Here is a 13,308-nt window from a genome sequence, read left to right as displayed (position 1 = left end):
CCATAGCTCCCCTTAGTGGCAGGGCCACAGTACTGCAACGACCAGGACTCTGGGGCGCTGCACTCATTTTTGATCAGCAGTGTTTATCATGTTTTCTTGTACAGCTTGCTAAAATGTGATTCCCTTGCTTGCTGGTTGCTCTAGTGGACTGAGTTTCTCCCCACACACCGTTAGTCGGTGCGTGGGTTCTTGAAATCTCAGGATGGATATTTTGTAAGGGTTTTTTATTGATCGCATAGACCCCTGCTCTATTTTCTGCTTTCTAGTACTAGTGGGCCTCTTTTGCTGAATCTGATTTCATCCCTATGTATGTGCCTTCCTCTTACTTCACCGTTAATATTTGTTGGGGGCTTCTATATCTTTGGGGATTATTTCTCTGGAGGCAAGCGAGGTCTTTCTCTTTAGGGGTAGCTAGTTCCTCAGGCTGGCTCGAGACGTCTAGGAATTTTTTAGGCACGTTCACCGGCTACCTCTAGTTGTGTTGGATAGGTTCAGATTTGCGATCAGTCCAGTTACCATCTCCCTAGAGCTAGTCCTAAGTTTATTCACTTGCTGGTCTATTTGTGATCCTCAGCCACTAAGGATCATAACAGCGCCCCATCACTCTCCTTCTTGGTCAAATAGCCCTTACACAGCCTGGAGGTGTGTTTGGGGTCATTGTCCTGTTGAAAAATAAATAATGGTCCAACTAAACGCAAACTGGATGGAATAGCATGTCGCTGCAAGATGCTGTGGTAGCCATGCTGGTTCAGTATGTCTTCAATTTTGAATAAATCCCCAACAGTGTCACCAGTAAAGCACCCCCACACCATCACACCTCCTCCTCCATGCTTCATGGTGGGAACCAGGCATGTAGAGTCCATCTGTTCACCTTTTCTGTGTCGCACAAAGACACGGTGGTTGGAACCAAAGATCTCAAATTTGGTCTCATCAGACCAAAGCACAGATTTCCACTGGTCTAATGTCCATTCCTTGTCTTATTTAGCCCAAACAAGTCTCTTCTGCTTGTTGCCTGTTCCTAGCAGCTATTTTACCATGAAGGCCTGCTGCACAAAGTCTCCTCTTAACAGTTGTTGTAGAGATGTGTCTGCTGCTAGAATTCTGTGTGGCATTGACGGTCTCTAATCTGAGCTGCTGTTAACCTGCGATTTCTGAGGCTGGTGACTCGGATAAACTTATCCTCAGAAGCAGAGGTGACTCTTGGTCTTTCTTTCCTGGGGCGGTCCTCGTGAGCCAGTTTCCTTGTTGCTCTTGATGGTTTTTGCCACTGCACTTGGGGAGACTATCAAAGTTTTCCCAATTTTTCGGACTGACTGACCTTCATTTCTTAATGTAATGGTGGCCACTCGTTTTTCTTTACTTAGCTGCTTTTTTCTTGCCATAATACAAATTCTAGCAGTCTATTCAATAGGACTATCAGCTGTGTATCCACCAGACTTCTGCACAACACAACTGATGGTCCCAACCCCATTTATAAGGCAGGAAATCCCACTTATTAAACCTGACAGGGTACACCTGTGAATTGAAAAAAATTCCCGGTGACTACCTCTTGAAGCTCATCAAGAGAATGCCAAGAGTGTGCAAAACAGTCATCAAAGCAAAAGGTGGCTACTTTGAAGAACCTAGAATATAAGACATAATTTCAGTTGTTTCACACTTTTTTGTTAAGTATATAATTCCACGTGTGGTAATTCATAGTGTTGATGCCTTCAGTGTGAATGTACAATTTTCATAGTCATGAAAATACAGAAAAATCTTTATATGAGAAGGTGTGTCCAAACTTTTGGGCTGTACTGTATATATGTGTATATATATATATATATATATATATATATATATATATATATATATATATATTAGATGGTGGCCCGATTCTAACGCATCGGGTATTCTAGAATATGTATGCCCACATAGTATATTGCCCAGTCATGTAGTATATTGCCCATGCACAGCCCACATAGTATATTGCCCAGCCACGTAGTATATTGCCCAGCCACGTAGCATTATATATATATATATATATATATATATATATATATATATATATAATATATATAATATATATATATATATATATATATATACACACATACACATATACACACACACATACATACATACATATACACTGTGTCACTGACATCTAAAAAAAAAAAAATCTTCCTTCTCACCCCCGATGGGGGTGGTCTTTGTTGTCCTTTCTCATTCTGGGGTCCTCTACCAGAGACCTGGGAGTTTGAGGGTTCTTGCGCAGGATCTTAGTTGTTCCCAGCATTGTGCTTTTCTGGACAGAGAGCTCAGATGTTGCTCCTGGGATCTGTTGTAGCCATTCTTCCCACTTAGGGGTCACTGTCCAAGTGCTCCTATCACCACTGGAATCACTGTTGCCTTCACCTTCCACATCTTCTCCAGTTCTCCTTTGAGGCCCTGGTATTTCTCCAGCTTCTCATATTCTTTCTTTCTGATGTTGCTGTCACTTGGCACTGCCTCATCTATTATCGTTGCTGTCTTCTGATCCTTGTCTACTATCACAATGTCTGGTTGGTTAGCCAACACCTGCTTATTCGTCTGGATCTTGAAGTCTCACAGGATTTTAGCCCTTTCATTTTCCACCACTTTTTCTGGGGTCTCCCACCTGGACTTAGGGGAACTTAGCCCATTTGCTGTGCAGATGTTCCTGTATACAATTCCCGTTACTTGGTTGTCGCGTTCGGTATACGCTGTTCTTGCATTTGGCATTCTGCCACTATCTGTTGGACGGTTTCTGAGGTATCTTTGCATAGTCTGCAACTTGGGTCTTGTCTTGTGTGGTAGATTCCTGCTTCTATGGATCTGGTACTTAGTACTTGCTCTTGTGCCGCTATGATTAGTGCCTCTGTGCTGTCTCAGAGTCCAGCTTTCTCCAGCCATTGGTAGGATTTCTCCATGTCAGTCACCTCCATTATCTGTCGATGGTACATCCCATGCAGCGGCTTGTCTTGCCATGGCGGTTCATGTTCCTGCTCTTCCTTCCAGATCTGTTGTTGCTGCCTTAGGCTTTCTCTCAGCATCTCATCTTTTGGTGCCATTTTTCTGATGTATTCCTGGATACTCCTTGTTTCATCCGTGATGGTGGCTTGGATGCTTGGATACTTATCAAGCCTTGACCTTTCTGTTGGTATACAATCTTTGGGTGTTAGACTTAGGGTGGAGACCTCCATGCATTGTGAGGTTCTTTCGTGTTTTCACATCTGCAGCTTCCATCTCTTCTTTTGGCCAGCATACTATGCCAGCAGGGTATCTGATAACTGGCAGGGCATATGTATTGATGGCATGGATTTTATTCTTCCCACTGAGCTGGCTCTTCAGGACCTGTCTTACCTTTTGATGGTATTAGGATGTTGCTGCTTTCCTTGCCTCCTCATCATGGTTACCGTATCCCTGTGGGATGCTGAGGTACTTGTAGCATGTCTGTACATCTGCTATGTGCACTGCTGGTAATTCCACTCCATCAGTCTTGACTACCTTGCCTCTCTTTATTACCAACCGGCCGCACTTCTCCAGTCTGAAGGACATCCCGACCCTTCACTGTATATCCTTGCCAAGTGGATCAGTAATTGATGTCTCGTTTTTCACATACAGCTTGATGTCATCCATGTAGAAGAGATGGCTGATGGAGCTTCCACTCTTAAACTTCCATCCATAGTCAGACTCTGTAATTATTTGACCTAAGGGGTTCAAGCCTATGCAGAACAGCAATGGGGACAGTGTATCACCTTGGTATATGCCGCATTTGATGGTGACTTGTGCTAGTTGTCTTGAGTTGACTTCCAATGTTGTTCTCCATAGCCCCAGTGAGTTTCTGAGGAAGGTTCTTAATTTCCTGTTGACATTGTGCAGAGCCAAGCATTCACAGATCCATGTGTCCTCGCATTGAGTCATAGAGTTTCCTGTAGTCAATCCAGGCTGTGCTGAGATTGGTCTGTCTGGATCGTGAGTCTTTGGTGACTGATCTATCTACTAGGAGCTGGAGCTTAGAGCCTCTGGTGTCAGTCCCAATGCCTTTCTGAGCTGGATTCATGCACTGGTTCATATGGTTCGGTAGCATGGTGGATATGATGCCTGACAGAAGTTTCCATGTTGCTGTAAGGCAGGTTATTGGGGGGTAGTTGGATGGGGCTGTTCCTTTGTGAGGATCCTTCATGATCAGCACTGTTCTTCCATGTGTTAGCCAAGCTGGGTGGTGGCCTGCTTCTAGCAGTTGGTTCATCTACTTTGCAATGCCTCCTCGACCTGTTGGCTGCCTTTGACACAGTGGACCATTCCCTATTATTACAGACCCTCTCATCCCTTGGCATCACAGACTTGGCCCTATCCTGGATCTCATCATACCTAACAGACCGGACATTCAGCGTCTCGCACTCACACACCACCTCCTCACCTCGCCCCCTATCTGTCGGAGTCCCACAAGGTTCAGTCCTTGGACCCCTGCTCTTCTCCATTTACACCTTTGGCCTGGGACAGCTTATAGAATCTCATGGCTTTCAGTATCACCTCTATGCTGATGACACACAGATCTACATCTCTGGACCAGATATCACCTCCCTACTAACCAGAATCCCTCAATCTTGTCCACTATTTCATCCTTCTTCTCCACTAGATTTCTCAAACTTAACATGGACAAAACAGAATTCATCATCTTTCCCCCATCTCACGCGACCCCCCCCAACGAACCTATCCATTATAGTAAATGGCTGCCCACTCTCCCCAGTCCCACATGCTCGCTGCCTCGCGGTAATCCTTGACACTGATCTCTCCTACAAACCACATATCCAAGCCCTTTCCACTTCCTGCCGACTTCAACTCAAAAATATTTCAGGAATCCGTTCATTCCTCAACCAAGAATCTGCAAAAACCCTAGTCCATGCCCTCATCATCTTTCGCCTTGACTACTGCAACCTCCTGCTCTGTGGCCTCCCCTTGAACACTCTTGCACCCCTCCAATCTATTCTAAACTCTGCTGCCCGACTAATCCACCTATCCCCCCGCTATTCCCCGGCCTCTCCCCTCTGTCAATCGTTTCACTGGCTCCCCATTGCCCAGAGACTCCAGTACAAAACCCTAACCATGACGTAAAAAGCCATCCACGACCTGGCTCCTCCATACATCTGTGACCTCGTCTCCCGGTACTTACCTACAAGCAATCTCCGATCCTCACAAGACATCCTTCTCTACTCCCCTCTTATCTCCTCTTCCCACAATCGTATACAAGATTTCTCCCGCGTATCACCCCTACTCTGGAACCCTCTACCACAACACATCAGACTCTCGCCTACCATCGAAACCTTCAAAAAGAGCCTGAAGACCCACCTCTTCCGACAAGCCTACAACCTGCAGTAACCACCGATCAACCAACCGCTGCACGATCAGCTCTATCCTCACCTACTGTATGCTCACCCATCCCTTGTAGATTGTGAGCCTTCGCGGGCAGGGTCCTCACTCCTCCTGTACCAGTTGTGACTTGTATTGTTCAAGATTATTGTACTTGTTTTTATTATGTATACCCCTCCTCACATGTAATACGCTGTTGTGAATTCTGTTTTTGGGCTCCCTCTGGTGGCTACTTGTGGTACTGCTGACTTGTGGCTTGGGTTCCTAGTGCACCTGTTTTCATCAGGCAATTGGGAGTTTCCTACTTAGGCTGGCTTCTCAGTCATTCCAGGGTGGATAAAAATCAATGTTTTTTTAAAAAAATAAAAAAAATCGGATTTTTTTGATTTAAATCGGATTTTTTTGATTTAAATCGGATTTTTTTCAATAAACTGCTTTTTGAGGAAAATATTTTACCATCCAAAGGTTCTTCCATCATGAGATAAAGCTGAGTTGTTTAACTCAGTAGAATAAAGGCTGTATATGTGTAACATTCACAATGCCATGCTCTTCCAGAGGTTTCTGTAGGATGCTGACTATCCAACAAGTTTGGGCATGTCAACTGAATGGAAAAAGAAACTAAACCAAAAGTGAAACCAAGCTAGAAGTGTGGAATTAAAGGGGCAGTATGAACAAAATGTGGAGGCTATTAATAGTTTATACAATTAAGACATGCTGCTTTTAAACACCTACCTATTGCCATATAGTAAAACAAAAAAGATTTTTACTTACTTTGGGGTCCCCCCCTCACCCTGGCGTTAGATCGTTGCCCCTAGTTTCGTCCGTGTAACTATGGGCGCACATGCGCACTGCTCTCACTTCTCATTTTAATCGTGATTTATATTAAAAAAAACCTTTTGATTTAAATCAGTGATTTAAATCATGATTAAAATCATGATTTAAATCGATCCGATTTAAATAGAAAAAAATCTTTTGATTTAAATCGTGATTTAAATCATGATTTAAATCTGCGTGATTTAAATCAATCCACCCTGAGTCATTCTAGTGCCGGTAGTCAATGTTACCAGAGCTCCCCTGTTGCTTGCTACCTGCTCCAAGTCTGCAATTCAGCTAAGTTGAATCTTTGGCATTTGAACGTTTGTTTTTTGTCCAGTATGCATTTATGTTTCTTGTGCTGCTGGAAGCTCTAGTGAGCTGAAATTGCCACTCCGGTGTCATGAGTTGATAACGGAGTTAAGGTAATTTCAGGATGGCTACTTAGGGTTTTTAGGTAACCGTGAAGTCCTCTTTTGTATTTTTCTGCTATCTAGTTAGAGGGCCTCACTGTGCTGAATGTATATTTCATACTGCGTTTGTGTTTTCCTCTTACCTAACCGTCATTATATGTGGGGGGCTACTATGACTTTTGGGGTTTCTCTGGAGGCAAGCCAGGTCTGTGTATTCCTCTGATAGGGGTAGTTAGATCTCCGGCTGGCGCGAGGTGTCTAGAACCAACGTAGGAACACCCCCTGGCTACTATTAGTTGCGTGGTAGGTTCAGCATCGCGGTTACCTTAGTTACCATCTTCCTAGAGCTAGTCCGTTTTTTCCCTGTTACCTTGCCATTGGGAATCATGACAATACGCCATGGAATAAATGGCACTATAACAATAAATAATAATAATAATAATAATGCGTTCATGTACCGCTGTGAATTTCTTAAGCCAGTAGGTGAGGATCATGTCTGGGCCAGTTGCTTTCCAGAACTTCATGTTCTTGAACCGCTGTTGGATGTCTGCTTCTGTAATGGTGACTGGTTCTTGCTCTAAGTGGTTGCTGTGTTTCATTCACAAATATTGCAGCCACATTGCACTGGTGTTGTGTTTTTTCCACTTTGGATGGTTCTTTGGAAAACAGGACATTTATCTTCTTGGCCTCAGCTTCTCTAATGTATCTCCCTTATTTTGCAGTGAGTGCTATGATCCTTTGTTTGTTTGCAGTCTCTCCTGTTGGGGTCAGGCCTTTGTATTTGTCTAGCTTGGTCTTATTCTTGATCTTTACACACTTCTGTATTTCTGATAGTTGGCTGACTTCCCTTCGTGGCACTTTGATCTTTGTCTACAGTTTTCTTTTCCAAGGGGGGCACGTACTTCTGTTGTACTTGCTGGTTGTATAGCCAAGAATTTCCATGATTGCTAAGGCAGTGGCATAGATCAGGTTATTAGTTTGAGTTATGGTGGTAGTAGGTATTGATGTAAGTGCTCTATTGGCATCCACTAGCATACTGTCTGGTGGTCTTTCTTTGCTGAGCCTTGGCAGTCGATCTCTGGAATTGATGGTACTTAGTTTATCTAAGATCTTCTTATTCACACCAGCTGTAGTGCTCTATAGTTGCAGGGTTGGATCAGGATCTTTGATCTCAAGTTGTGATAATAGCTTTCTCTTTATAATATTGAAACGTTGGGTGACTAGTGGTTTCTCAGTTAGTGGACATGCAGGTCTTGTATCCATCCAGAGTTTCCTCATACGCTTCATATATCCTCTCTCATTTGGTCTGCTGTTATAGTAGCATTTCATCAGATCCAGGTTCTCTTATCTTGTCCATGTATGGTTTGGTCCAGTAGCCCATTTATCATCAGATTGTCCTGATTCCTCGACATCTAACGTGAACCTTGTTAATCCAAGCGACGTCTGAGCCGGCATGACTCTCTTTGTTCCTGACATTCTCATGGTTATTGAGGTAGGCACAATAGTGTTATGGACCACTACTGGTATATTATGTCCAACAGGGCAGAGCCAGGATTTGAACCCCAGTCTCCCACATTGGCGGCTGTGATTTTACTAAACGCGGCACATGTATTGCCGGCTTCTATTATGTCTTTTACCGAATGTTACCGACTTTTTCTGATCTTAAGAAAAATGCTCGTGTTACCGATCATGAATCCGAATGTACCATATTTGTGCCGAATTTATGTTTGGCGATCGTTTTCTAAACATATTTGCTCATCTCTAATTATGGCCACCACAACCTGCTACACAAAATAAAACCCCCACTCAGTATGGAGACATTTACAGTCCACCACAACCGCAGTATAATGGCCCCTACCAGCCACACATTCAGTATGAGAGTCCCAACAGCTCTTCTCTTAATATGATGCCCCCACAATTCCTGATATAAAACCACACACTACTCAGCCAGCCCGGTTCCTGAGGAGCGCTGCTCTGGTCTGTGCGGTGTGAGTACTGAGGCTCCGTACTACAGGTGTGATGTAGTGACGTCATTGTGCCTGCAGTGCACGGAGTCTCAGACTCAGAAGTGAAGGCTGAATGGTGGATCAGGAGCTTTCCACTCCCTGATTCACTAATCTATTCAGCGGTATCACCGTCATGGGAGTGTGGATATCGCTGAAAGTGTGATGATGGGAAGGAGAGGGTGACCAATACCACACCCCACCGAGCCCTGTCACTTCATAGGCATCACAGCAACCGAGTGGGCTACCTTTATGGATGATACACTCCTGCCTATCCAACTATCGTATGGTAAATATCTCATAGATCCTGGGTTCATTAGTATTTGCACCAAGAATGAGGATAAGTGAGTATTTATTAATTGTCGGTGGTCGGAGGTAGTCAGTGAGGTGGATGGTACCATATTGTGCATGTAGGGGGCAGTACTGTGGGAACATTAGAAAGTGGGGGGATGGCAGTACTATGAGAACATTATACTGTGTGTGGGGGTATAGCGGTGTTATGAGAACATTATACTGTGTGGGGAGTATGGTGATACTATGAGAACATTATACTGTGTGTGGGGGTATGGCGGTACTATGAGAACATTATACTGTGTGTGGGGGTATAGCGGTGTTATGAGAACATTATACTGTGTGTGGGAGTATGGTGATACTATGAGAACATTATACTGTGTGTGGGGGTATGGCGGTACTATGAGAACATTATACTGTGTGTGGGGGTATGGCGGTACTATGAGAACATTATACTGTGTGGGGGTATGGCGGTACTATGAGAATATTATACTGTGTGGGGGTATGGCGGTACTATGAGAACATTATACTGTGTGTGGGGGTATGGCGGTACTATGAGAACATTATACTGTGTGTGGGGGTATGGCGGTAGTGTGAAAATACCTTTTCTACGAGAGATGCCAGTACTGTGGGAACATTATACTGTGTGAGCGCCATCATATATATTACATAAGGGGTGTAATAAGGAGAGTCATAAAAAAGACTCTAGAAGAGTCTAGAGGGTGCACCTGGTCAGGAGACCTTGATGGCGCAGTTACTGAGATTATAAAGGCCGGAGCCCCAAAGGCAGAACAGATTTGGCGCCAAACAAAGGAAAGGGGTGCGGGGAAGAATCTGAGGTACCAGCTCCTGGTAAAGTGCCCGAGGCAGCTGGGTGTGGGGCAGAACCTGCTTACAGGGCATAATGGGGGCATTACACTGTGTGGGGCCAAGAAAGGGGCCCTGTACTAGGAGAACACTCCGCTCCTCACTTCCTGTCCTCCATAGTTGGCTCGTATGTATCTATTACAGGAAACAGAACAACAACGTTATGGTTCTTATAAAGAGTCTCCTCCGTGCAGAAGGGGTTAATGTCCCCGGCTGCGCTCAGTACTGGGGAATCTCCACATACCTCCACCTGCAGAGCCGCACTGACTCCACAGATATGGCTGCTCTGTGCGCACAGGACCTGTGATGAGGTCACAGGGGGGAGGAGTCAGGGGTCACGTGATCCAGTGATGGGCAGTCCGGCTCTTTTATATACAGTAATCCGTTCTCCTCAGTCCTGGTTCCCGGTGTTCCCCTGTACACTGAGGTCTCATTACACCCCTGTATAAGTCTCTAGTGGGTTGCAGCTTCATCTATCTGCTTTAGAAGTAGACTTTCCATGATTTCTGTTATATTTGGGGGTTTGTAACAGACCCCAATGAGAATTTCGTTACCATTTTTCCCTCCATGAATTTCGACCCATATGGACTCGACATCCTCATTCCCTTCGCTAATATCCTCCCTTAAAGTGGACTTTAGACAAGACTTTACATAGAGACAAACCCCTCCTCCTCTCCGATTTTTACGATCCTTTCTAAGACTGTAACCCTGTAAGGTAACTGCCCAGTCATAGCTTTCATCTAACCATGTCTCGGTTATTCCCACTATGTCATAGTTACCTGTAGATATTTCTGCTTCTAGTTCTTCCATCTTGTTTGTCAGGCTTCTGGCGTTTGCGAGCATGGAGTTTAGAGGATTTTGTTTTGTTCCAATTTCCTCGCTGTGAAATTGTTTTAGAAATGTCCTTACCTCCCTTCTGAGTATGTTTTCCTAATAAGTGGTCTGATTTATCTCTTCACCTGCACATGTCCATTTAATTATGGAGCTAAGGAGGAGGATCGGGGATCACATCGGGTACATCAGGCATGCCAGGGAGACCTCATCTCTAGGAATGTGCGTGAGGTGCATCGGGGTGATCTCAAATCCTTTTTGTTCAAAGTTATTGAAGTTATTTCTCCATCTATTAGGGGTGGGAATTTGGATAAAAGGATTCTTCAAAAGGAACTCAGGTGGATCCACAGGTTGAACACTGTGTCTCCTGTGGGTCTGAATGAACAAGTGAACTTTGGTTGCCTTCTATGATCTCCCTGCCGAATCTGGATGTTGGAACCCCATTTAAGCCTGCCTCTATCGATCATAAAGGGTCATTTGCTTATGATCACATTCCCCAATTATGAGGGAACTTGTATTGATTTATTTTTCAGGATATATACCTGATATAATCTTTCTGCCCTAAATATGTGACTTGTTGCTGGGTCCGAAGGCTTTAATGGTTTAATTCTTGGCTCTGCTGTTTGCCATGGTGGTAAACCCTGACGTTATATATGGTTTAATGATGTCAAGTGATCAAATAATATATGAAAGTTCATAATCTGAGTGGTGACTCAGTTCATATAGACTAAATATCTTGTGCTGGCGCATATATATCTATTGGATGCCATTAAGAAAGGTCTGTAGTTAGTAACATAAAGTGGGGATTGTATGTACATAGTTCCAACGAGATGCTCCCGTACCTGCATACTCGGATGAATTAGCTAAGATGCATGTGAACCAGAAATACAGGGACTCGTTGGTGGAACGCATTTGAGACGCATGTTAACCAGAAGTGTTGTTACGCACTTCCGTTCTGACGCTCGGGGGAGTCTGCGCCTGCGCACGGTGAAACATGCCGCATATTCTGCGTGTCTGCTGGATAGATCCCCTTAGAACACATAATGTTGGAGATTAGATAGTTCCGCATCAGCACAATCGAATGGAGTGCAAACACAGGCAGGGACGCCAGAACTTACGGTATGTGACACGCACGCCGGACCACACAGATGTTCTCGGTCCACTAAACAATGGAATATATATTTGGGGCATACTTGGCACCTTGTCGAGAGGGGACTCGCCCTGTGATCTGATGACTGTATCGCCATGGACACATGATGATAACTAAGCTGAGTTGTTTTCTTTGACATGTATACTCCTGATGAACCTAATGTTGAGAGGGAAAACGTGTCGAGTTCTTGTATGTACATGCTGTAATGGGTCAATGCCATTTTGCGGACGATGGAGATGATTTGCTATATCTAACTTTAGAGGTTCTATTTGGGTGAGCGATACTGTGAGGAGCCTATGGGGGTGGGCTCTACTCAGGATGAAACTTTATACCCTGTTATTAACTTATATATCTAAGTATTGGCATGACTTTGATGTGATGCCACTAATTAAGCTCCCCGAATCCCCCTTCATTATATGCACTGCGTGCAGAATTATTAGGCAAGTTGTATTTTAGAGGATTATTTTTATTATTGATCAACAACTATGTTCTCAATCAACCCAAAAGACTCATAAGTATCAAAGCTTAATATTTTTGGAAGTTGGAGTGGATTTTTTAGATTTGGCTATCTTAGGAGGATATCTGTTTGTGCAGGTAACTATTACTGTGCAGAATTATTAGGCAACTTAATAAAAACCAAATATATTCCCATCTCACTTGTTTATTTTCACCAGGTAAACCAATATCACTGCACAAAAATTAGAAATAAACATTTCTGACATGCAAAAACAAACCCCCCAAAAATTAGTGCCCAATATAGCCCCCTTTCTTTATGAGGACACTCAGCAGCCTCCATCCATAGATTCTGTCAGTTGCTTGATCTGTTTACGATCAACATTGCGTGCAGCAGCCACCACAGCCTCCAGACACTCCGAGAGGTGCACTGTTTTCCCTCCCTGTAGATCTCACATTTTATGAGGGACCACATGTTCTCTATGGGGTTCAGATCAGGTGAACAAGGAGGCCATGTCATTATTTTTTCTTCTTTGAGACCTTTACTGGCCAGTCACGCTATGGAGTAGTTGGAGGCATGTGATGGAGCATTGTCCTGCATGACATTCATGTTTTTCTTGAACGATACCGACTTCTTCCTGTACCACTGCTCGAAGAAGTGGTCTTCCAGAAACTGGCAGTAGGTCTGGGAGTTGAGCTTCACTCCATCCTCAACCCGAAAAGGTCCCACAGGTTCATCTTTGATGATTCCAGCCCATACCAGTCCCCCACCTCCACCTTGCTGGCGTCTGAGTCGGAGTGGAGCTCTCTGCCCTTTACTGATCCAGCCTCTGGCCCATCCATCTGGCCCATCAAGAGTCACTCTCATTTCATCAGTCCATAAAACCTTTGAAAAGTCAGTCTTAAGATATTTCTTATCTCAGTCTTGACATTTTATTTTATGTTTCGTGTTCAAAGGTGGTTGTTTTTCAGCCTTCCTTACCTTGGCCATGTCCCTGAGTATCGCACACCTTGTGCTTTTTGTTACTCCAGTAACGTTACAGCTCTGAAATATGGCAAAACTGGTGGCAAATGGCATCTTGGCAGCTTCACGCTTGATTTTCCTCAATTCATGCGC

At 44.1% G+C, this 13,308-nt stretch overlaps 1 protein-coding gene across 1 annotated transcript in view; it reads right to left on the bottom strand.

Annotated features, from left to right (window-relative positions):
- LOC143768306 (uncharacterized) overlaps positions 1-11,500 on the bottom strand; it is a 60,571-nt gene extending 49,071 nt beyond the window's left edge. The window contains exon 1 of the mRNA XM_077256997.1: positions 11,431-11,500. Coding sequence (XP_077113112.1) covers positions 11,431-11,500 — 70 coding nt within the window. The remainder of the gene's footprint in view (positions 1-11,430) is intronic.
- Positions 11,501-13,308: the final 1,808 nt, after the last annotated feature.

The sequence above is a fragment of the Ranitomeya variabilis genome, chromosome 4 (genome assembly GCF_051348905.1).
Source record: "Ranitomeya variabilis isolate aRanVar5 chromosome 4, aRanVar5.hap1, whole genome shotgun sequence".
Classification (NCBI taxonomy): Eukaryota; Metazoa; Chordata; class Amphibia; order Anura; family Dendrobatidae; genus Ranitomeya; species Ranitomeya variabilis.
This window is presented reverse-complemented; position numbering and strand designations above follow the sequence as displayed.